Below are 26,755 nucleotides of genomic sequence, written 5' to 3' on the forward strand. Positions count from 1 at the left end.
AAGCCTATGAAAGACAGGCTTACTTTGTTGATGTGTTCCAATGCTACTGGTGATTGCAAAGTTAAGCCTTTATTAGTGTATCACTCTGAAACTCCCAGAGCGTTCAGGCAAAAGAATGTCCTCAAGGATAATTTGTGTGTGCTGTGGAGGGCAAACAGTAAGGCATGGGTCACTAGGGACTTTTTCTATAACTGGTTACACCATGCATTTGCCCCCAATGTGAAAGATTACCTAACTGAAAAGAAATTAGAACTTAAGTGCCTCCTGGTGTTAGACAATGCCCCTGGTCATCCTACAGACGTGGCAGAGCGACTTTATGGGGACATGAGCTTCATTAAGGTGAAGTTTTTGCCTCCTAATACCACTCCTCTCCTGCAGCCCATGGACCAGCAGGTTATTGCAAACTTCAAAAAACTGTACACAAAAGCTCTGTTTGAAAGGTGCTTTGTAGTGACCTCAGAAACTCAACTGACTCTAAGAGAGTTTTGGAGAGAGCACTTTAATATCCTCAATTGTGTAAACCTTATAGGTAAGGCTTGGGAGGGAGTGACTAAGAAGACCTTGAACTCTGCTTGGAAGAAACTGTGGCCAGAATGTGTAGACAAAAGGGATTTTGAAGGGTTTGAGGCTAACCCTGAGAGGATTATGCCAGTTGAGGAATCCATTGTGGCATTGGGAAAGTCCTTGGGGTTGGAGGTTAGTGGGGAGGATGTGGAAGAGTTGGTGGAGGAGGACAATGAAGAACTAACCACTGATGAGCTGATAGATCAACTTCAAGAGCAAGAGGCCAGACCTGAGGAAACTGGTTCAGAGGAGGGGAGAGAGAAATTGAAGAAGTTGCCTACTACAAAGATTAAGGAAATGTGTGCAAAGTGGCTTGAAGTGCAAACCTTTTTTGATGAAAATCACCCTCACACAGCTATTGCAAGCCATGTTGGCAACCTGTACACTGACAATGTTGTGAAACACTTTAGGGAAGTCATAAAGGAACGAGAGGTACAGGCCACTATGGACAGATATGTTGTGCGAAAGAAGTCCAGTGACTCTGAAGCTGGTCCTAGTGGCATTAAAAGAAGAAGGGAAGTAACCCCAGAAAAGGACTCGACACCTCAAGTCTTAATGAAAGGGGATTCCCCTTCTAAACACTAACACTCTCTCTCCCCTCCTCCCATCCCATCAATCATCACCAGATCTTCAATAAAAGTAAGTGTCATGTAAGTGTGCATGCCTTTTTCAGTTTGTGTGTATTAAAATTAACATTTCATGTGGTAAAAAATTTTTTTTTTCATACTTTTGGGTGTCTTGCACGGATTAATTTTATTTCCATTATTTCTTATGGGGAAAATTCATTCACATACCGATTATTTCGCATAACAATTACCCCTCTTGCACGGATTAAAATCGGTATGCGGGGGTCCACTGTAGTTGTTTAAATCTGTAGGGTCACCACCTTTATGTATTGGTGTAACCCTTGCCGTCTTGAGTAGTTTCGGGAAGGTGCTAGTTTCTAGTGACTTGTTAAAAAGTAATGAGATAGTATGCGAGAGGACATGGGCCGCTCTCTTGTACAATAATGGTGGGACATGAGACAGATTCCCTGAGTTATTTTTAAGTGACTTTATAATCTCGGTGACTTTCGTGGGCTCAGTTGGAGCAAGATAGAAGGAATTTGGGAAATTCCCATCTAGGTAGTCCCTGGCATGGGTATTGGTACATGGGATTTTATTGGCGAGATTAGAACCTATGGTTGAGAAGAAGTCGTTTATCTTGTTAGCTGTGTCAGTGGGTTGCAGTGGTGTTTCATTAGGTTTAGTTAGGACAATATTCTTGTTTTTTTTCAGTTTGTGGGTCCCTAGAATCTGAGAGAGTGTTTGCCAGGTCTTTTTTATATCTCCTCTTGTGTCAGTGAATCTACTGGAGTAGTATAGTTGTTTGGCTTTCTTTATTACTTTGGTGAGGACTGATGAATAGTGTTTAACCCTTTCAGGGTCCAAGGCCCAAATCTGGAGTCACGCACCAGTGTCCAAGAATTTAAAAAAAAAAAAATTGTTATTTTTTCTTATGAAATCGTAGAGAATCTTTTTGTGAAGGTAATAAAACAAAAAGTACGAAATTTGGTGGAAAATTGACGAAATTATGCTCTCGCGAATTTTGATGTGTCAGCGATATTTACAAATCGGTTATTTTGCCGACTTTGACTCCCATTTTAGGCCAATTACATTATTCCAATCAACCAAATTCTTAGCTATTTCACTAGTATTACTTATATTCTATCGATTGAGCACAAGAAATCGCCAAGTCAACTGTTTCAACTACAAAATAAAGTGATCGGAAATTGTTAATCTGGCCAATTTAACACAAAGTTCAAAATATTCCAATTTCAAAATAGGGTCCAGAATGAACAATGTAGGCATTCCTGGCACTAAACTAACATTTCCTCTGTTCATTAGTTATGTTTTGAGGCTTTACAAATAAATTCCATTTTGATTTTTTATTCACATAATGAATTTTTATTCACACCAAAAAATAGAAGATTTACTGTAATGCAATACTGTAATAATTGTATAAATATCATCATCATATTTGTGAATGTATATTAGACCCACCAGCTGACGTGTATTAGACGTATGAGGTCGTTTGTTTACTCTTGAATATCGGCAAAAATTTAACATTTCTGCTACTTTGAGCTCAGTTTCAAGCCATTTCCAGTGCTAAAACCAATCAAAATAATCTCTATTTCTGTAATATGTCTTCCATTCTATCAAATGAGACCAAGAAATCGCAAATACAACTATAAAAAACATACGAAAAAACACTGCAAAGTTGCTGTTTTAATCGAAAAATCATGATTTCATTTTTTTTCTCTCATTATACACAGTGTGCTGCAGGATCTGTTTTATGTGGTGCACACATACCACATAGATGTATTCTCTCATATCTAGGCCCAAATGTACCACTCACAGTTTATCAGAGTGAGCTGAGCTCATGGCGTAGATCTACGGTTTCGACCCTGAATGTAAAGCCGTAGATCTACGGGACGGACCCTGAAAGGGTTAAGAATATCTTTGTGTATTAAGCCCTGTCTATATTGCTTTTCATATTGGTGTTTCTTATCAATGGATTTCAGAATGGTGCTGGTTAGCCATGGGCAACCAAGCCGTTTGTTTGTGATGTTTCGTTTTTATAGGACAATGTTTGTTGTATAGTCTAAGTAATTTGTTAAGAAAAATGTCTCTCCAGTCATCAATACCATTGGCCTTGGAAAATTCTGTAGGCCAGTCAACAGTCTCTAGGTCAGCTGTGAACTTCCTTATTGAGGCCTCATCATGGAGTCTAAATGAAACTTTGTTGTATTCAAGTGGTGGTTTACTAATGTTTGTCAAGAGGAAGGTAGGGTAGTGGTCTGTAGTGCTATCTGTGATTATCCCTGATTTAAGGGGGGCTAGTATATTGGTCCATATGTGGTCTATTATGGTTGCACTTGTCTCAGTGAGCCTGGTTGGTTTAGTTATTGTTGGTATGAGAAGTGTTTTGTTCATATTGTTGATGAAATCAGTTACAGGCTGATCATCTAGTAGGCCAAGGTTGAAGTTGAAGTCTCCAGATAAGAGGTGGTGCTTATTCATTTGTCTGTTTGTTATTATTGCCTTTAATTTCTCACTGAAATTTGGGATGTTTGTGTGGGGTATCCGGTAAATGGCACTGATTGTTATAGGCGTCTTAAGGTTTTTTACAGTAAAATTAGCAAAAATGTATTCTCCATATTCATCACTAAAGCAAGTGGTGCTAATACAAGATAACTGGTTAGAGTAATAGATTGCAATACCACCCCCAACTTGGCATTGTTTAGGATAGTGCTGGCTTGTGATGCTGTGTAGTAAAGGCAGTTACTTTCCAATAGGTTTTGATTGTGTGTCAGATTACAGAGGTTTAGATCAGGGTCAATGTGATCAATCATCTTCTAGGTTTAAATTATGGTTATTTATATCCTGAGTTGTGTATTGAGTTTTAGTACTGATATCTGTAGTGGTGGGACGTTTGGACAAGTGTATAGCTATAGCATTTTGGTCATGTAGAGTATACTCACTAATACACATAATGGAGTTGGTATAGTCTATGTATTGAGCTAGAATGAGTTAGAGTACAACTACGTTTAATCTAATAATATAAAAATACAAATTAAAAATAGCATCAGGCTCTCACTAGTAATTACACTATGGTCTAATATAATGAATTTGGTACTGACTATGTATTGAGCTAGAATGAGCTATAATACAACTGAGTTTAATCTAATGATATAAAAAAGGCACTAGACTCTCAATTGTAATTGCACTAATGGTTGAATGGAGCATACAGTCAGAGTATTATAGGATGTCAGTCACACAGCATCATGACACAGTCACTCAGAATAATGCAAGGTGACAGTCATATAGCAATGCAAGGTGACAGTCATATAGCAATGCAAGGTGACAGTCATACAGCAATGCAAGGTGGCAGTCATACAGTAATGCAAGGTGACAGTCATACAGTAATGCAAGGTGACAGTCATACAGAGTATGGCAGGGCCCAAAGGTGATACAACTCATCCTTGAACCTGTGAAATTTACTTTCAACAACTTCATGGTCACCTAAAGCATAAAGTACAACAACTGACACTCTAATGAGTGAACTAGCCACTACAGATAGTATGCCTCTCCCCTGTAGACAGCTTGTAACAGTCACAGAAAGCACCAGCAGTTCAAGTAACTCTACTTGAATTAGCAACCATAAAAGGAAGAGTCCTGGAGCCTTGGGCTGTCTGAGCATCCCCTGACACCTTGGGCTGTCCTAGCATCCTTTGACACCTCGGGCTATCCGAGCACCCCCTGACACCTCGGGCTGTCCGAGTGTCCCCTGACACCTCGGGATGTCCAAGCATCCCCTGACACTTGAGCCATCCTCACACTTTCCTACAAGGAGCTGTAACATCAGGTTACAGATTGATAACAATGCATCACCAGTGCCTACTGCTTTGTAGTGCTACTGGCAAAGATACATGTCTTCACGTTCCTTAAGCTTGACCACCAACTGCATTGTTAGCAGAATCTCCAGGAGCTGTCAAGTAAGAAGAAATGAAAGCAGAACAGGGGCAGATATCCTGAGAGAAGATTACCATAGTCTCAGGTCTAGATAAGTGGATGGATTGCTGGTATGTTTGGAGACCAAGCTCCCACAGTGCTTGATATGAATGCTATACCAAATATAGTGACAGTAACAGTTGTAAAGACAACTGCTTAAGATCCTTAAAATTAAGATATACAATAGGGCCCCACTTATAAGGCAGGTTAGGTTCCAAGCTACTGCCAGAAAGCAGACTTTGCCGGAGAGCAGAACTCCATTTTTTCCATTTATAAATGCATATAAATGCCAGATAACAAGTTTACACTAACACATATTAAGTTAGCAATAGAACTAGTCATTAAAAAGTAAAATACACACAAAGTACACTCATTATTTACCTCAAAATATTTGTATTATTTGTAGTCTTAATGTAGGGCAAAGGGAGAGTAGTATTTACTGTAAGAAGTCAGGTGCGGTAGCCCTCCTGGCCACCCCACCCACACACATATTATACTACGATGCTTAAAGCTCCCTAGAGCGATAAAATGCACATACAGTACATTCGTTACTTACCTTAAAATATTTGTAGTCTTAATGGTCTTAATGTAGGGTGAGAGGTTAAAAGTATTTATTTGTAGAAAGTCGTGTGGGAGGTATGGCATCCTGCCTGGCCACTCCCACCTACTATGACATTAAGCTCCCTAGAGCGATAAACTGCATATATAGTACATTCATTAATTACCTTAAAATATTTGTAGTCTTAATGTAGGATGAGAAGTGAGTTTTATTTGTAGGAAGTCAGGTTGGGAAGTATGGGTAGCCAGGAAGGGCAGCCCTCAACACGTAATGTACACAAACCAGGAGAACACGTCTGGTTTTTGTCACTGTGCATTGTGTACAAATTGTCTCCATGTTGATACAGTAGAATAAATAAAGAGAAACAGTTCCATCCTCGCGTAACATTTTTGTAAAAAAACGTAGTTTTTTCATTGCGTGTAGGCATCCTGTAATGCGAGGAAGCCCATCGGCACACGACAGTAGCAGAACCTGCCTTGCTCTGTCAGAATGTTGTCTTGTGGCAATCCTCGGGCCGGATCTCATAAGAACATAAGAACATAAGAAAGGAGGAACACTGCAGCAGGCCTGTTGGCCCATACTAGGCAGGTCCTTTACAATTCATCCCACTAACAAACATTTGACCAACCCAATTTTCAATGCCACCCAAGAAACAAGCTCCAATGTGCAAGTCCCACTCCAGGAAGATTTGAATAGACTGATGCAGTGGTCGGAGAAGTGGCAGATGCAGTTTAATATAGACAAATGCAAAGTTCTAAATGTTGGACAGGACAATAACCATGCCACATATAAACTAAATAATGTAGATCTTAATATTACGGATTGCGAAAAAGATTTAGGAGTTCTGGTTAGCAGTATCTGAAACCAAGACAACAGTGCATAAGTGTTCGCAATAAAGCTAATAGAACCCTTGGCTTCATATCAAGAAGCATAAATAATAGGAGTCCTCAGGTTGTTCTTCAACTCTATACATCCTTGGTTAGGCCTCATTTAGATTATGCTGCACAGTTTTGGTCACCGTATTACAGAATGGATATAAATTCTCTGGAAAATGTACAAAGGAGGATGACAAAGATGATCCCATGTATCAGAAACCTTCCCTATGAGGATAGACTAAGGGCCCTGAAACTGCACTCTCTAGAAAGACGTAGAATTAGGTGGGATATGATTGAGGTGTATAAGTGGAAGACAGGAATAAATAAAGGGGATGTAAATAGTGTGCTGAAAATATCTACCCTAGACAGGACTCGCAGCAATGGTTTTAAGTTGGAAAAATTCAGATTCAGGAAGGATATAGGAAAGTACTGGTTTGGTAATAGAGTTGTGGATGAGTGGAACAAACTCCCAAGTACCGTTATAGAGGCCAGAACGTTGTGTACCTTTAAAAATAGGTTGGATAAATACATGAGTAGATGTGGGTGGGTGTGAGTTAGACCTGATAGCTTGTGCTAACAGGTCGGTTGCCGTGTTCCTCCCTTAAGTCAATGTGACCTGACCTGACTAGGTTGGGTGCATTGGCTTAAGCCGGTAGGAGACTTGGACCTGCCTCGCATGGGCCAGTAGGCCTTCTGCAGTGTTCCTTCGTTCTTATGTTCTTATGTTCTTTTTTTTTTTATATTTGAAAACGTGTAAAAAACTTTGATCTACTTGTTTTTTTTTTTTGTTATATTTGAAAATATGTAAAAAACCATAGATCTACTTTTGGAGCACTACGCATGTGAACGTAAATCTTTTTGGACAGTTTAAGGGTTAAAAGAAATGATGCCCTGAGTGAAGGCATATGAAAGGAATAATTTTCTAGCTATCTCCAGTAATATTAGTGTACACATTTTCTCTTATGTTTGACTACAAGTCGCCTGGCTACCACAAGTCCTACAAGTTGCCTGGCTACCACAAGTCCTACAAGTCACCTGGCTACCACAAGTCCTACAAGTCACCTGACTACCACAAGTCCTTCAAGTCACCTGGCTACCACACCTCATATTTATGTTAATTTATTATACTGTGGGGTGTATTTTGATGGATTAAGCAAAATGTCTATACAGTGGACCCCCGGTTAACGATATTTTTTCATTCCAGAAGTATGTTCAGGTGCCAGTACTGGCCGAATTTGTTCCCATAAGGAATACATTGTGAAGTAGATTAGTCCATTTCAGACCCCCAAACATACACGTACAAATGCACTTACACAAATACACTTACATAATTGGTCGCATTGGGAGGTGATCGTTAAGCGGGAGTCCACTGTATTAATGTTTTATATGATATTTAATGCTCCTCAGAGTGATTATTATTGTGTTATAATTATTATCATTATTAATATGTCGTCTTCAAGACTAATAAGATGTTCTCAGTGATTTTAATGTGTACCTGCATGCCAGCACAGTGTGTAAGCTTACTTAGGTACAGGTACACATAAGTATAATTATCAGTACATGTACAACAAATTTCCAAAAAAATCTCCAAGACCGTAGGCATACTATTGGAGATATGGTACTATGTTCCACGATCAGCTCTCCTCGCCCTATATCACTCACTCATTTACCCCTATCTCACCTATGGAATTTGTGCAATGGGCTCAACAATAAATCATCTCAGACCAGTAATTACCCGACAAAAGGCTGCAGTCAGAATGATGATAAATTCCCACTCCAGGCAACATACTCCACCAATATTCAAAACTCTAAACTTACTCACCATACAAAACATCCATACTTATTATTGTGCCTACTACATACATAGAACACAAAACTCGGATATAAACCCTCCCCTCAAACTTTTCTTTACCAACCTCAACAGAACACATGTCCATCACACAAGGCACAGATCACTCTTTGATGTTCCCCATGTCCATCTCACACTATGTAAAAACTCAATGCACATAAAAGGCAAAAAAATCTGGAATTCATTACCTGTGAATATAAAAGAAACACTGTTTATCAATTCAAGACTCTTCTTAAAAACCACTACTCACTCGCAACTAAATAAATACTGAAAACAGTAGGGGCCCCACTTATACGGCGGGTTAGGTTCCAGGCTATCGCCGGAAAGCAGACATCGCCGGAAAACAGAACGCCATTTTTTCCATTTATAAATGCCAGACAACAAGTTTACACTAAATTATATTAAGCTAATAATAGAACTAGGCATTAAAAACACAAAAAGTAAAATATATACTCAGTACATTCATTACTTAAAGTATTTGTAATCTTAATGTAGGTGAGAGGTGAGTAGTACTTATTTGTAGGAAGTCAGGTGTAGGTAGCCCTGGCTTCCGGTCTCATACTTAATATACGATCAGATCATATCAAATCAAATCAAAGTTTATTCTCTATAAGGATTACAATGCGGGGTTTACAGATTTTGGTTATTGTGTGGTTTACATGTAATAAAATACTAATTACAGAGGGGGCCACTAGAACACCTAGCATGGCTAGGCATTTTGGGCAAACTTAGATTAATTCTTAACCCTAAATTATTACAAATTGTGAAGTAAGTTGACTAAATACTAGTTTGTGAGTTTAGCAATGTGAATGCTTTTGTTTTGGCACATTACATAGTTTCTATATTGGAGTATCACAGGCAAACTTGTGACTAGTTAGGAATCATTATTTTAAGATTAAGATACGTATTGGTGAGAGTGAGTGAGTGTAAGTGTGAACCACCAGGTGGTTTTTATGTAGTTAGTTGACGGGGTGTATCAGGGAGATAAGATGTTTTCTAGCGGTAGTTTTGAAGGTGATGAATGTGTCTGCAGTTCTAGAGTTTTCAGGTAGGGTGTTCCAGATTTTAGGGCCTTTGACATACATTGAATTTTTGTAAAGGTTTAGTCGGACACGGGGAATGTCGTAGAGATGTTTGTGTCTGGTGTTATGCTTGTGGGTCCTGTCACAACTATCAAAAAAGCATTTTAGGTCAAGGTTATTATTGGATTTTAAGGTCCTGTATATGTAGATTGCACAGTAGTAAGTGTGGATGTTCTGAACAGGGAGTAAGTTTAGATCTGTGAAGAGTGGGGGGGGCGTGTTGCCAGGGATGGGATTTAGTGATTATTCTTACTTAAGCTTTTTGTTGAGTTATTATTGGCTTTAGGTGTATTGCTGCAGTTGATCCCCAAGCACAAATAGCATAGGTGAGGTATGGATAAATGAGTGAATGGCATAGTGTGAGAAGGGCATTTTGCGGCACGTAGTATCGTATCTTGGAGAGGATCCCATCTGTTTTGGATACTTTTTTTGATATGTGTTGGATATGGGTGCTGAAATTCAGGTTGTTGTCGAGGTATAGGCCTAGGAATTTGCCCTCATTATGTCTGGCAATTAGAGTGCTGTCGATCTTAATGTTTAGTTGCGCAGCACCTACTCTGCTACCAAACATAATATAGTAGGTTTTGTCAGTGTTAAGTGTAAGTTTATTGGCTGTCATCCAAGTCGATATTTTGAGCAGCTCCTCATTAACAATGGTGTTGAGGGTGCCAAGATTAGGGTGAGAGATGACATAAGTCGTGTCGTCAGCAGAGAGAATGGGTTTCAAGTGTTGGGATACGTTTGGAAGATCATTGATGTAAATGAGGAAGAGCAGGGCTCCATGACACTTCCCTGTGGAACTCCAGTATCAAGTGGCCGTGTTGGTGATGCTGTGTCTTTAATGGTGACATACTGATACCTATTAGTAAGTTAGGATTTGAAATATGCAAGCACATGGCCTCTTATACCATAATGGTCAAGTTTGTGGAGTAGGATGCCGTGGTCTACTGTGTCAAAAACTTTTCTTAGGTTAATAAAAATTCCTAGCAGATATTCCTTATTTTCCAATGCTGTGTAAAGCAGGTCTAGCATTTTTACAATTGCACCATTAGTGCTTTTATTTTTCCTGATTCCAAATTGGCAGGGGTTGAGTATGTTTTGTGCCGTTATAAATAAATAGTCTCCTGTGCACGAGTTTCTCGAAGATTTTGGATAGCAATGGTAAGTTTGATATTGGCCTATAGTTGTTAACATCTGTAGGGTCACCACCTTTATGTATTGGTGTAACCCTTGCTGTCTTGAGTAGTTTTGGGAAGGTGCTAGTTTCTAGTGACTTGTTAAAAAGTAATGAAATAGCATGCGAAAGGACATGGGCCGCTCGCTTGTACACTGTACAATAATGGTGGGACATGAGACAGGTTCCCTGAGTTATTTTTAAGTGACTTTATAATCTCAGTGACTTAGGTGGGCTCAGTTGGTACAAGATAGAAGGAATTTGGGAAATTCCCATCTAGGTATTCCCCGGCATGGACATTGGTACGTGGGATTTTACTGGCAAGATTAGATCCTGTGGTTGAGAAGAAGTCGTTTATCTTGTTAGCTGTTTCAGTGGGATGCAGTGGTGTTTCATTAGGTTTAGTTAGGACAATATTCTTGTTTTTTTCAGTTTGTGGGTGCCCAGAATCTGAGAGAGTGTTTTCCAGGTCTTTTATATCTCCTCTTGTGTCAGTGAATCTGCTGGAGTAGTACAGTTGTTTGGCTTTCTTTATTACTTTGGTGAGAACTGATGAATGGTGTTTAAGAATATCTTTGTGCGTTAAGACCTGTCTATATTGCTTTTCATATTGGTGCTTCTTATCAATGGGTTTCAGAATGCTGCTGGTTAGCCATGGGCAACTGAGCCGTTTATTCGTGATCTGTTTCGTTTTTATAGGACAAAGTTTGAAAAATGTCTGTCCAATCGTCAATACCATTGGCCTTGGAGAATTCTGTAGGCCAGTCAACAGTCTCTAGGTCTGCTGTGAACTTCCTTATTGAGGCCTCATCATGGAGTCTAAATGAAACTTTGTTGTATTCCAGTGGTGGTTTACTAATGTTTGTTAAGAGGAAGGTAGGGTAGTGGTCTGTAGTGCTGTCTGTGATTATCCCTGATTTAAGGGGGGCTAGTATATTGGTCCATATGTGGTCTGTTATGGTTGCACTTGTCTCAGTGAGCCTGGTTGGTTTAGTTATTGTTGGTATGAGAAGTGTGTTGTTCATATTGCTGATGAAATCAGTTACAGTCTGATCATCTGGTAGGCCAAGGTTGTTATTAGTGCCTTCAATTTCTCACTGAAATTTGGGATGTTTTTGTGGGGTATCCGGTAAATGGCACCGATTGTTATAGGCGTCTTAAGGTTTTTTACAGTAAAATTAGCAAAAATGTATTCCCCATATTCATCACTAAAGCAAGTGGTGCTAATACAAGATAGTTGGTTGGAGTAATAGATTGCAATACCACCCCCAACTTGGTATGGTCTGCAGTTGTGGATTGCTGTGTATCCTGGTAGTGGGTAGATATCTATTGTGTCCAGCTTAAGCCAGTTCTCAGTAAGAATAATGCAGGAGAAGGGTGTCTTTAGCGACTCAAGGAGTGCCAGGAGGTCATCATAGTGTTTGCTTAAGGACCTGATGTTGTAGTTAAGAACTGATAAACTTTTATCACTGTTTAGGATAGTGCTGGCTTGTGATGCTGTGTAATAAAGGCAGTTTCTTTCCAGTAGGTTTTGATTGGGTGTTAGATTATGGAGGTTTATATCAGGGTTGATGTGATCATTCATCTTCTAGGTTTAAATAGTGGTTATTTATATCCTGTATTGTGCGGTAAGTTCTAATACTGATATCTGTAGTAGTGGGAAGTTTGGACAAGTATATAGCTAAAGCACTTTGGTCATATAGAGTATAGTCTCTAATAAACTTAATGAAGTTGATATTGTCTATGTATTGTGCTAGAATGAGCTAAAGTACAACTAGGTATAAACTAAAAATATAAAAATACAAATTAAAAATAGCACCAGACTCTCACTTGTAATTGCACTAAGGTCTAATATAATGAATTTAGTGTTGTCTATGTATTGAGCTAGAATGAGCTAAAGGACAACTAGTGGTTAATTAACTCAAGACTAGAAGAGTGCAATAATAAGATGAAAAGTTTACAATAAAGTTGGGCACTAAAATATAAAATAAAAATGGGCAATAATAAAAAGTTTACAATAAGGATGGGCTATAATAGAGATTTTAAAATAAAATTGGGCGATATTTAAAACAAAGTGGGAGCTGTCACAGCTGCTCTTTGCTGATGACACTGTGCTCTTGGGAGATTCTGAAGAGAAGTTGCAGAGATTGGTGGATGAATTTGGTAGGGTGTGCAAAAGAAGAAAATTAAAGGTGAATACAGGAAAGAGTAAGGTTATGAGGATAACAAAAAGATTAGGTGATGAAAGATTGAATATCAGATTGGAGGGAGAGAGTATGGAGGAGGTGAATGTATTCAGATATTTGGGAGTGGACGTGTCAGCGGATGGGTCTATGAAAGATGAGGTGAATCATAGAATTGATGAGGGGAAAAGAGTGAGTGGTGCACTTAGGAGTCTGTGGAGACAAAGAACTTTGTCCTTGGAGGCAAAGAGGGGAATGTATGAGAGTATAGTTTTACCAACGCTCTTATATGGGTGTGAAGCATGGGTGATGAATGTTACAGCGAGGAGAAGGCTGGAGGCAGTGGAGATGTCATGTCTGAGGGCAATGTGTGGTGTGAATATAATGCAGAGAATTCGTAGTTTGGAAGTTAAGAGGAGGTGCGGGATTACCAAAACTGTTGTCCAGAGGGCTGAGGAAGGGTTGTTGAGGTGGTTTGGACATGTAGAGAGAATGGAGCGAAACAGAATAACTTCAAGAGTGTATCAGTCTGTAGTGGAAGGAAGGCGGGGTAGGGGTCGGCCTAGGAAAGGTTGGAGGGAGGGGGTAAAGGAGGTTTTGTGTGCGAGGGGCTTGGACTTCCAGCAGGCATGCGTGAGCATGTTTTATAGGAGTGAATGGAGACAAATGGTTTTTAATACTTGACGTGCTGTTGGAGTGTGAGCAAAGTAACATTTATGAAGGGGTTCAGGGAAACCGGCAGGCCGGACTTGAGTTCTGGAGATGGGAAGTACAGTGCCTGCACTCTGAAGGAGGGGTGTTAATGTTGCAGTTTAAAAACTGTAGTGTAAAGCACCCTTCTGGCAAGACAGTGATGGAGTGAATGATGGTGAAAGTTTTTCTTTTTCGGGCCACCCTGCCTTGGTGGGAATCGGCCAGTGTGATAATAATAATAAAAAAAAAAAAAATTTAAAACATCCCAGAGAGTTAAAATACACATACAGTACACTCACTATTTACCTTAAAATATGTGTAGTCTTAATGTAGGAAGAGAGGTGAGTAGTATTTATTTGTAGGAAGTCAGTATAGATAGCCGGTAGGTGTAGCCCGCCTAGGCTACACCTACTGGCTACCTACACTGTGGCCCAGAGCCATATTATTAGCATCGACATACCTTGTTCACTGAATTTATTTGTTTCTGACAACTACCTTTAAATGTCATCATAAACGAAGGGAGAAGTAATGAATAATTCATGCTCAAAATTGTAAACAAAAGCGGAGTGAGGGAGTGGCTGGACCAAACGCAGATTCATACACGTTTTCTCTGGTGCCTGACCAGAGATAACGTAATGTTATCCCTCCGCCCGGCTACCACACAGATCCACAAGTATTATTATCAGAGCACATATAAAATATGCAATAAATGCTAGACAACAAGTTTACACTAACTTATATTAAGTTAGCAATAGAAATTGGCATTAAAAACACAATAATAGGTAAGATACACACAGAGTACACTTATTACTTACCTTAAAATATTAATATTAATGTGTGAGAGGTAAGTGGCAGGGTATTTATTGAATAAAATCAGAATGGCACACCATCATCCTCTAACTTGGCCCTTAAACCTTTGAAGGTTTCGGACGTACTAGTACGTCTTACGCGCAGGGGTTTTTGACGTACTAGTACGCATAAATTCTAGCGCCGTCAAATCTCGTGGGAAAAGGCTGGTAGGCCTCCATATGAAAGAATGGGTCTGTTTGGTCAGTGTGCACAGTATAAAAAAAATCCTGCAGCACACAGTGCATAATGAGAAAAAAAAACTTTGACCGTTTTTTTGGAATAAAACAGCGACTTTGCACTGTATTTTCGTATGGTATTTATTGTTGTATTCTAGTTTTCTTGGTCTCATTTTATAGAATGGAAGACATATCACAGAAATAGAGGTGATTTTGACTGGTTTTACAATGAAAAGTACCTTGAAATTGAGCTCAAAGTAGCAGAAATGTTCGATTTTTACCAAAGTTCAAAAGTAAACAAATCATGCCAAGTGTCCAATACACGTCAACTGGTGAGTCTAATATTCTTTTTCAAGTGCGCCAATATGATTTATACCATTTTTTACACTAATGCAGTAGTCTGCATAACAGTAAGTCTTCTATTTTTTGTGAGAATAAAAATTCAAAGTGGAAAGCAAATGAATGTAAGAGAGGCCTTGAGACGTGACTAATGAACAGAGGAAATGTCATTTTAGTGCCGGGAATGTATTTCTTGTTTGTTCTGGACCCTATTCGGAAATTGGCATTTTTTGAAATTTGTGTGAAATTGGCAAAATTGCTAAATTCTGACCACTGTATTGGATAGTTGAAAATGGTAAATGGGTGGTTTTTGCACTTATTCAATAGTAAAAATGTAGTTCTAGCGAAATATTCATGTTTTTTGTCGACTAGTACAGTGGAATTGGCCGAAAATGGGGCTCAAAGTGGGCAAAATCGCCAATGCGTAAACATCGCCGAGACCGCTAACTTCGCGAGAGCATAATTCCATAAGTTTTCCATCAAATCTCATAATTTTGGTGTCATTATGATCGGGAAAAGATTCTCTATCTTTTCATAAGAAAAAATTATTATTTTTTTTTTTTTAAATTTGGCCGACCCTGAGAACGAGTTTCTGAGAGGGCCTGTCGACCCTCAAAGGGTTAAAGCAAGAGGCTTACGACTCCTCTTTTTATCACAGCTAAGCTTAGACACCATCGTCAGTGAGAGCCAACTAGTTAACGAAAGAGTAAACGACAGAGAGAGAACGAGATACAGAGTTCAGACAATGTAAGAACACAAACTGAACAGGTAGTGGGCGATCGCTTTGTCAGGTGAAATAAATGCGTATTAATATGTGTCTGCTTTTAGTTCATTCACGTACGTTTGTGAGAGTTAGTAAAACTTTTACCTCACAATATTTTTTTTATTATAATAATAATTACCTCACAATACAAATACTCTTACATTGTGTACAAGTTGTACAAGTTAGTACAGAATAAACAAACAGCAACACTCCCATTCTCATGCAACACCATTTTTAGAGTGAATGAAGATGATGATATTATTATCATCATAAAAAAGCACTAAACCCACAAGGGTCGTGAATTGCTATATATAGAGTGAAGGCATATGAAAGGAATATTTTTCTACAGTTATCCCCCAGTGTTTGACTAGAGAAAACGTAATTCTTCCGACACTACCTACACAACCGCTTTGTAAACAAATCTCATATTTACGTCAATTTTTATTCTGTGAGTGTATGCATCATGTTTATATGCTATGTAACGTGTTTCTTATATAACTTTGAGGAAAATATCATAGATGGATTAATGAAAATGTCTATATTAATGTAAAATAAGACATTTAATATGTCCAAGAGTGATGATTATTACGTACTATTGGTATCACGAGTAGAGAGAGACTTAGTGATTTTAATGTGTACCTGCACACCAGCACAGTGAGTAAGTATATTTAGGTACTGGTACACATAAGTATAATTGTCAGAGTACATATAAATATGCATTAACTGTAAAACACCTGAAATTTTGGAAAGTTTCCAGACATAATAGATGTGGTCACGGAGAATGTAAACAAACCAGATGGGGCGCACTGTACAGTGGACCCCCGCATAACGCTATTAATCTGTTCCTGAGAGCTCAATGTTATGCGAAATTATCGTTATGCGAATTAATTTTCCCCATAAGAAATAATGGAAATCAAATTAATCCGTGCAAGACACCCAAAAGTATGAAAAAAAAAAAAAATTTACCACATGAAATATTAATTTTAATACACACAAACTTAAGAAAACATGCATAGTTACATGACACTTACCTTTATTGAAGATGTGGTGATGATTGATGGGATGGGAGGAGGGGAGACTGGATGGTTTTAGTGTTTAGAAGGGGAATCCCCTTCCATTAGGACTTGAGGTGTCAAATCCTTTTCCGGGGTTGCTTCCCTTCTTCTTTTAATGCCACTAGGACCAGCTTCAGAGTCACTGGACTTCTGTCGCACAACATATCTGTCCATAGTGACCTGTACCTCTCGTTCCTTTATGACTTAACTAAAGTGTTTCACAACAGTGTCAGTGTAATAGTCACCAGCACGGCTTGCAATAGCTGTCTGAGGGTGATTTTCATCCATGAAGGTTTGCACTTCAAGCCACTTTGCACAGATTTCCTTAATCTTTGAAGTAGGCAACTTCTTCAATTTCTCTCTCCCCTCCTCCGAAGCAATTTCCTCAGGTGTGGCCTCTTGCTCTTGAAGTTGATCTAGCAGCTCATCAGTGGTTAGTTCTTCATTGTCCTCCTCCACCAACTCTTCCACATCCTCCCCACTAACCTCCAGCCCCAAGGACTTCCCCAATGCCACAATTGATTCCTCAACTGGCATACTTCTCTCAGGGTTAGCCTCAAATCCTTCAAAATCCCTTTGGTCTACACATTCTGGCCACAGTTTCTTCCAAGCAGAGTTCAAGGTCCTCTTAGTCACTCCTTCCCAAGCCTTACCTATAAGGTTTATACAATTGAGGATATTAAAGTGCTCTCTCCAAAACTCTCTTAGAATCAATTGAGTTTCTGAGGTCACTACAAAGCACCTTTCAAGCAGAGCTTTTGTGTACAGTTTTTGAAGTTTGCAATAACCTGCTGGTCCATGGGCTGCAGGAGAGGAGTGGTATTAGGAGGCAAAAACTTCACCTTAATGAAACTCATGTCCCCACAAAGGCGCTCTGCCAAGTCTGTAGGATGACCAGGGGCATTGTCTAACACCAAGAGGCACTTAAGGTCTAATTTCTTTTCAATTAGGTAATTTTTCACAGTGGGGGCAAATGCTTGGTGAAACCAGTCATAGAAAAAGTTCCTAGTGACCCATGCCTTATTGTTTGCCCTCCACAGCACACACAAATTAGCCTTGAGGATATTCATTTGCCTGAACGCTCTGGGAGTTTCAGAGTGATACACTAATAAAGGCTTCACTTTGCAATCACCACTAGCATTGGTACACATGAGAAGAGTAAGCCTGTCTTTCATAGGCTTATGTCCTGGGAGTGCCTTTTCCTCCTCAGTAATGTAGGTCCTGCTTAGCATTTTCTTCCAAAACAGGCCTGTTTCGTCACAATTAAACACTTGTTCAGGTTTTAGTCCTTCACTGTCTATGTACTCCTTGAATTCCTGCACATATTTTTCAGCTGCTTTTTGGTCCAAACTGGCAGCCTCACCATGCCTTATCACACTATGTGTGCCACTACGCCTCTTAAATCTCTCAAACCAACCTTTGCTGCCCTTAAATTCACTCGCATCACCACTAGTTGCAGGTATTTTTCTAATTAAATCCTCATGCAACTTCCTAGCCTTTTCACTTATGATCGCTTGAGAGATTTTATCGCCTGCTATCTGTTTTTCATTTATCCACACCAATAACAGCCTCTCAACATCTTCTATCACTTGCTATCTCTGTTTCAAAAGCACAATTAAACCTTTGGCAAGAACAGCTTCCTTGATTGCTGTTCTCTTGGACACAATAGTAACGATGGTTGATTGGGGTTTACTATACAACATGGCCAGCTCGGAGACATGCACTCCACTTTCATACTTAGCAATGATTTCTTTCTTCATCTCCATAGTAATTCTCACCCTTATTCCTGTAGGGTTGGCACTAGAAGCTTTCTTGGGGTCCATGGTCACTTATTTTTCAGGTGAAATCACTATAAAAAGGCTGTAATAATACGAAATGTTCCGATTGTATGCTTGAATGTTACCGCGGAGGCTGGCTTGTAAACAATGGCACTGGCAGAACAAGTGAGGCTGGCTCAGGTCGCATGGACGCGTCTCGGACGAATCGCGTTGAGCGAATTTTTTAGCACTATGCGAGGCAAAATTTTAGTTATAAAATGTATCGCTATGCGGATTTAACGCTATGCGATGCCAACGTTTTGCGGGGGTCCACTGTATTTTAAATACCGCTTGCCGTATAGCAAATTTTGGTCATAATTTGACATCGCCGTATTAGCGAAACACCGTAAGGCGAAACGCCGTTAAGCGGGGCCCTACTGTAACTGTATCTCATAAATGTATAACCTGTGGCCGTATCAAACTATGTTTTTTTTAATTACATTACCTAATAGAATACTCCATTCTCTTGAATACACAGTAACTCATCTAATGACCACATGACCTGTTTCTGCACTACAAATCATTGATTTGATTTGATTTGATTGGATTATATTATACATTGTTATGCTACAAATTTTTCACTATAAAGCTTCTTATTTGAAATACTCGTTTGTACTTCATGTTGTAATTTGTTTACTGTAATTTTTACCACTGAATATATCATTGCTTAGTTAATCTTAAGTTACTTTTAAGCCTGCCCATAATGCTCTGCATACAAGGGGCTTTTGGCATGTACACCCAATCACTATATTTCTTTGTACAACTATGTATCATGTCCAAATAAAAATAAATAAATAAATAATAATGTAGGTATGTAGTCTGCCTGGGCTACATACCTACACCTACCTACATAGCTACATGATATTTATTGTGGCCCAGAGCCATATTATTACCATCGACATACCATGTTCACTGAGTGTAATCGTTTCTGTCAGCTACCTTTTGATGCCATCATAAACAAAGGGAGAAGTAGTGAATAATTCATGCCGAGAATTGTAAACGAAAACATTATGTATTAAGGGGAGTGACGTAATGTTTTTCCTCTGCCCGGCTACCACACCTCCATAGTATATAAACATAAAACGTTAATATGCTATGTAATGTGTTTCTTATATAATTTTGAAGAAAATATAATAGATGAATTAATAAAAATGCTATATTAATGTAAAATAAGACATTTAATTTGCCCAAGAGTTATTATTAGTATTAAGTAATGTTTTCCCTCTGCCCGGCAACCACCCCTCCATAACATAAAAACATAAAATGTTTATATACTATGTAACGTGTTTCATATATAATTTTGAAGAAAATATCGTAGATAAATTAATAAAAATGTCTATATTACATAAAATAAGATATTTATTGTGCCAAAGAGTGATTATTATTACATAATAGAGATGTGTGCTCATTGAGAATGTAAACAAACTAGGTGGTGCTCGCCGCATTTGAAAGACCGCTTACCATATAGAAAGTTTTGGTCATAATTTGAAATTGCCACGTTAGTGGAACGCCGTAAAGTGGGGCCTTTCTGTTCTAGAAAGAGAGTCAAGATTAATTAAACAGAAATGGCATGTATCTAAACATAATGCATAATAATACTAATATGTAGAAATAAAGATCATTATAAGTACATGTACAAGGTATACAGGCCTAGCTGGCATCAGTGACATACTACTGTATAGAAAGCTCCTTGTTATGCAGAGCATTGCAGGCAAATTAAGTCAGTTTTGTCCCCAGGATTTGACCCACACCAATTGACTAACACCAATTGTAGAGAAATTTCTTGTTATCTGTTAACTACTATCCACAGCAACATATGGTGAAAGTGAAACAGTGGTTTGATGATGAAGGATGGCTTGGGAAGCAAGATTCAAAATTGCGCAAGTTGCTGCGAGAATCCTGCTGGGATCTGCTGCAAGTCCTTGGCTATAATTGTCAGTGCCCACTCCTCTTACTGACTCTTGAATTAATGTTCACCACAAAGGCTGGATTTAACAAGGTGAGCTGCTAAGTGTACAAACCCTAGAGCACTGTGAAATGGCCCATGAAGGTTTAGTGCATTTTGTTAACATGAAAAAAATCAATTGTAGAATCTCCTTTAGGAATATAACATCTGCCTTACAATGAAGTGGTGAGTGGCCCAATTACCTTCATTGTTTTCATAAAAATTCAGTTGGTTTTCTGTCTGTCTTTGTGTGTCTGCCTTTGTGTGTGTCTGCCTTTGTGTGTTAGTTACCATTTTGTCCTAGGTACATGTCGATTAAACACTAGGCCTGTGTATATGCTTTATGTGTGTGTACTCACCTAATTGTGTTTGCAGGGGTCGATCCAGCTCCTGTCTGTGTGTGTGTGTGTGTGTGTGTGTGTGTGTGTGGGTGTGTGTGGGTGTGTGTGGGTGTTAGTTACCATTTTGTCCTAGGCACATGTGTGTACTCACCTATTTGTACTCACCTATTTGTGGTTGCAGGGGTTGAGTCACAGCTCCTGGCCCCACCTCTTCGCTGATTGCTACTAGGTCCTCTCTCTCCCTGCCCCATGAGCTCTATCATACCTCGCCTTAAAACTATGTATGGTTCCTGCCTCCACCACATCACTTTCTAGGCTATTCCATGGCCTGACTGATGCTTCTATTCTCCTTGTATCCCATCTACCTTTTACTCTCAGTGTAGCTACAACTAGAAAGTGATCTGATATATCTGTGGCCCCTCTATAAACATGTACATCCTGAAGTCTACTCAACAGTCTTTTATCTACCAATACATAATCCAACAAACTACTGTCATTTCACCCTACATCATATCTTGTATACTTATTTATCCTCTTTTTCTTAAAATATGTATTACCTATAACTAAACCCCTTTCTATACAAAGTTCAATCAAAGGGCTCCCATTATCATTTACACCTGGCACCCCAAACTTACCTACCACACCCTCTAAAAGTTTCTCCTACTTTAGCATTCAGGTCCCCTACCACAATTACTCTCCCAAAATCTCTCTCTCTCCTCTGCATTCCTCTCTTCTCCAGGTGCATACACGCTTATTATGACCCACTTCTCGCATCCAACCTTTACTTTAATCCACATAATTCTTGAATTTACACATTCATATTCTCTTTTCTCCTTCCATAACTGATCATTTAACATTACTGCTACCCCTTCCTTTGCTCTAACTCTCTCAGATACTCCAGATTTAATCCCATTTATTTCCCCCCACTGAAACTCTCCTACCCCCTTCAGCTTTGTTTCGCTTAGGGCCAGGACATCCAACTTCTTTTCATTCATAACATCAGCAATCATCTGTTTCTTGTCATCCGCACTACATCCACGCACATTTAAGCATCCCAGTTTTATAAAGTTTTTCTTCTCTTTTTTAGTAAATGTCTACAGGAGAAGGGGTTACTAGCCCATTGCTCCCGGCATTTTAGTCGCCTCATACGACACGCATGGCTTACGGAGGAAAGATTCTTTTCCACTTCCCCATGGACAATAGAAGAAATAAAGAAGAACAAGAGCTATTTAGAAAAAGGAGAAAAACCTAGATCTTTCTTTCTTTCAACACACCGGCCGTATCCCACCGAGGCGGGGTGGCCCAAAAGGAAAAACAAAAGTTTCTCCTTTTACATTTAGTAATATATACAGCAGAAGGGGTTACTAGCCCCTTGCTCCCGGCATTTTAGTCGCCTCTTACAACACGCATGGCTTATGGAGGAAGAATTCTGTTCCACTTCCCCATGGAGATAAGAAGAAATAAACAAGAACAAGAACTAGAAACAAAATAGAAGAAAACCCAGAGGGGTGTGTATATATATGCTTGTACATGTATGTGTAGTGTTACCTAAGTGTAAGTAGAAGTAGCAAGACGTACCTGAAATCTTGCATGTTCATGAGACAGAAAAATGGACACCAGCAATCCTACCATCATGTAAAACTATTACAGGCTTTCGTTTTACACTCACTTGGCAGGACGGTAGTACCTCCCTGGGTGGTTGCTGTCTACCAACCTACTACCTAGGAAAAACCTAGATGTATGTATATATATATGCATGTGCGTGTATGTGAAGTGTGACCAAAGTGTAAGTAGGAGTAGCAAGATATCCCTGTTATCTAGCGTGTTTATGAGACAGAAAAAGAAACCAGCAATCCTACCATCATGCAAAACAGTTACAGGTTTTTGTTTCACAGTCATCTGGCAGGATGGTAGTACTTCCCTGGGTGGTTGCTGTCTACCAACCTACTACCAACCTACTACAGTATGGCCATCTATTTACATATAAATACTGAATTTCTGGAAAATATATACAGTATTTTCCACACTCCAGATCATAAAGGACCAAACGAGAGTTACTGTACCAGAGTCAGAAATAAAGGAAGCCAAGTTACTAGGATCCCATGGTAGAAAGTGTTATGCTTAGATTCCACTCACATGACAGGAAAAAAGACTTAATTATTGCATCTATTAAAGTAAAGAAAGAGGTATACATGAACAAGTGTCTCGCCAAATAACGTCAGAACGGGCCACTCTACTTTGGTGGGAAATGTCCAATGTGTTAATAAAAAAATATATGCACGCTCATTTTATATACACATTTTTCTTTTTCATAAACTCGTGTGCCTTTATTTATACGTCATGTACACATGCACATGTATTTGTATTATATGCACATTCACATGTGCTTCTATATGTGCCATTCACACTTTCATAGGTGTTTGTTTATATGTTGTGTTTATATATTTCTGTGTACTTATCTCTTCATTCTTCTAAACATGACTTTCTTTTCTTTTCAGATAGTGACGGTGGTACCAAATACCTTTTGTGCCACCTTAAATAATTTTCTTTTGAAACTTCAACCTTTTGGAATAGAAAAACTTTACACAGTTAATTTACAGTTTGATTGCCCATCTATTGTGGTTACTATATGTAAAAATTCTCCATTAATTAAGTGGATTTATCTGAGAATAGAATTTGTCAAAGGGGATATTTTAAGGGAAATTGGACATGCTGCTCCTAGCATTGAAACAGTTATTGTTGCTGTCAGAGAAGATGAAATATTTGAGGAAATATCATCTACTGTTGAAATTGTGATTGATGGTGGGGAGGGTCTGGAAGATAGTTTATACACAGGCTTTTTTGATGGCCTAGACAAAGATGCTGTCAATCTTAAAATTCAGAATGGGGAAGGTTTTAAAATGACTTTCCCAAAATTAAAGTATGTAGATGTAGGAATTCATAGAGATGTACGGGACTTTTTGCATCACCTCTTATACATATACCCGGATATAAGAAGCATCATGTGTGATTCAGAAGACTGGGTTCTGAGCAAGTATTCTCTCAATTTTCCGTTTGCATCACCTTCATATCTGGGTGCTGGTCCAAAGTCCTTACAAGAGAAAGTAGTCGAGTATAATCTTCGTGAAATGAGCTTTACGTCATTTTGCCTCTGTTCAAAATTACACGATATTACTAGATTCAAAAAGTTAGAGCACATTAGTTTACATTTGTTGAGAGGCCCATGGAAAATTAAACATACCAGTGAAAATGCAGAAGAACTTCTTTCTCGAATTAGTTGCCAATATTTGACTATTTTTGTTGATGTTTACATGAGTAATGATGATTTATTAGGTTTATACACACCATCGCTGCAGAGAGTTGGATCATCTCTGAAAATATTACAGTTTCATCTTACTAATGAGGTGAATGTCAAGGTTTTATGTCAGCTCATCAATATGTGCCAGTCCTTAGAGGAGCTGGCACTTGTAACATCCTGTGAGAGATGTGAGGTTGAAGGTGAGGCCACTGACAGGATAGACCTTTGCCAGTTAACAAGGTTGAAATGTCTTAGTATCTCCAGTCACTACAATGTCACTGATGCTCTGTACTTGTTGTCACACAAACTTATCTGTTCTTCAACAAATCTAACAACTTTGGAGCTTGAGCTTGGTGGGCGAATTGTAACAGAATGGCTGATGGAGATTGTCACAAGTGGGGCTCTGGCAGGACTGAAAATCTTTCATTTAAATTTGCCTGGTTACAGTTTTGATAAGTTGATAATAAGCAACTTTTTCATTCCTTTGATAAGTGCTTTACCTCATCTTTCATGCTTGATGCTGGGCAATGTTTGTTACTGCATTATCCAGGCATTAAGGGAAAGATACAGATGGTCAAAGTTGACAATCATTTCTAGGACTTCATCATATGTGGCATTCAGAAGTCTCACTTGCCGATGCTGTTAGATACAGCTCACTTTACAGGGCATGTGTGCATTATCCTCAGTTATAAACATTGTTTCTCAGCTAGAGTAAATGTTTTAATATAAATTAGTCAGTGAAACAAACTGAAACATCATTAAAGTTCAATCTCCAATTTGTGGATTACTTGTGAAGAATGCAATGTATACAGCTTGTGTCTGTGTTGAAATTGTGAATTAGGGCTGTGTTTTCCTAAGAAACTATATTAAATTTAATTGTAGGAGATGCCTAGCATCAGCCAGTAGGCTTACTGCAGTGTTTCTCACTCCTAGTATGAATTGCCTGGCATAGGGTAGCAGGCCAACTGCAGGGTTTACCTAACATGGGCCAATAGGTCAGCTGCAGTACGTACTCCTCTAATCTTATGTCTGGTGATATTTCTGAGGAAAGATTGTCCTCTGATCTTATGTCTGGTGATATTTCTGAGGAAAGATTGTCAGGCTGGTTCATTATGTACACTATACCCTGTGTAATAATTGAAAGAACACATGACTGATTTATAATAGCATTCCTTTTACTTCGTATATTTTCATCTTTGCAAGATAGTAGGTTGGTAGACAGCAGCCACCCAGGGAGGTACTACCGTCCTGCCAAGCCAGCGTAAAATGGAAGCCTGAAATTGTTTTACATGATGGTAGGATTGCTAGTGTCTTTTTTGCCTCATAAACATGCAAGGCTTCAGGTACGTTTTGCTGCTACTACTTAAACTTAAGTCATACTATACGTACATGCATGTACAAGCATATATACACACACCCCTCTGGGTTTTCTTCTGTTTTTCTTACTAGTTCTTGTCCATGTTTATTTTCTCTTAACTCCATGGGAAAGTGGAACAGAATTCTTCCTCCATAAGCCATGCATGTTATAAAAGGTGACTAAAATGCTGGGAGCAAGAGGCTAGTAACCCCTTCTCCTATATACAGTGGACCCCCGCATACCGATTTTAATCCGTGCAAGAGGGGTAATTGTTATGCGAAATAATCGGTATGCGAATGAATTTTCCCCATAAGAAATAATGGAAATCAAATTAATCCATGCAAGACACCCAAAAGTATGAAAAAAAAATTTTTTTTACCACATGAAATGTTAATTTTAGTACACACAAACTGAAAAAGGCATTCACACTTACATGACACTTACTTTTATTGAAGATCTGGTGATGATTGATGGGATGGGAGGAGGGGAGAGAGAGTGTTAGTGTTTAGAAGGGGAATCCCCTTCCATTAAGACTTGAGGTGTCGAGTCCTTTTCTGGGGTTACTTCCCTTCTTCTTTTAATGCCACTAGGACCAGCTTCAGAGTCACTGGACTTCTTTCGCACAACATATCTGTCCATAGTGGCCTGTACCTCTCGTTCCTTTATGACTTCCCTAAAGTGTTTCACAACATTGTCAGTGTAATAATCACCAGCACGGCTTGCAATAGCTGTGTGAGGGTGATTTTCATCAAAAAAGGTTTGCACTTCAAGCCACTTTGCACACATTTCCTTAATCTTTGTAGTAAGCAACTTCTTCAATTTCTCTCTCCCCTCCTCTGAACCAGTTTTCTCAGGTCTGGCCTCTTGCTCTTGAAGTTGATCTATCAGCTCATCAGTGGTTAGTTCTTCATTGTCCTCCTCCACCAACTCTTCCACATCCTCCCCACTAACCTCCAACCCCAAGGACTTTCCCAATGCCACAATGGATTCCTCAACTGGCATAATCCTCTCAGGGTTAGCCTCAAACCCTTCAAAATCCCTTTTGTCTACACATTCTGGCCACAGTTTCTTCCAAGCAGAGTTCAAGGTCTTCTTAGTCACTCCCTCCCAAGCCTTACCTATAAGGTTTACACAATTGAGGATATTAAAGTGCTCTCTCCAAAACTCTCTTAGAGTCAGTTGAGTTTCTGAGGTCACTACAAAGCACCTTTCAAACAGAGCTTTTGTGTACAGTTTTTTGAAGTTTGCAATAACCTGCTGGTCCATGGGCTGCAGGAGAGGAG

The 26,755-nt window shown here is 39.0% G+C and overlaps 1 protein-coding gene across 2 annotated transcripts in view; it reads left to right on the top strand.

The window, feature by feature from the left end:
* LOC128689828 (uncharacterized) overlaps window positions 1-25,166 on the top strand; it is a 79,822-nt gene extending 54,656 nt beyond the window's left edge. For both annotated transcript variants that reach the window (XM_053778319.2, XM_053778320.2), the window contains 2 exons: window positions 20,342-20,530; window positions 23,316-25,166. In XM_053778319.2, coding sequence (XP_053634294.2) covers window positions 20,342-20,530; window positions 23,316-24,761 — 1,635 coding nt within the window. In that variant the 3' untranslated portion in view covers window positions 24,762-25,166. The remainder of the gene's footprint in view (window positions 1-20,341; window positions 20,531-23,315) is intronic.
* Window positions 25,167-26,755: the final 1,589 nt, after the last annotated feature.

The sequence above is a fragment of the Cherax quadricarinatus genome, chromosome 22 (genome assembly GCF_038502225.1).
Source record: "Cherax quadricarinatus isolate ZL_2023a chromosome 22, ASM3850222v1, whole genome shotgun sequence".
In the NCBI taxonomy this organism is placed as follows: domain Eukaryota; kingdom Metazoa; phylum Arthropoda; class Malacostraca; order Decapoda; family Parastacidae; genus Cherax; species Cherax quadricarinatus.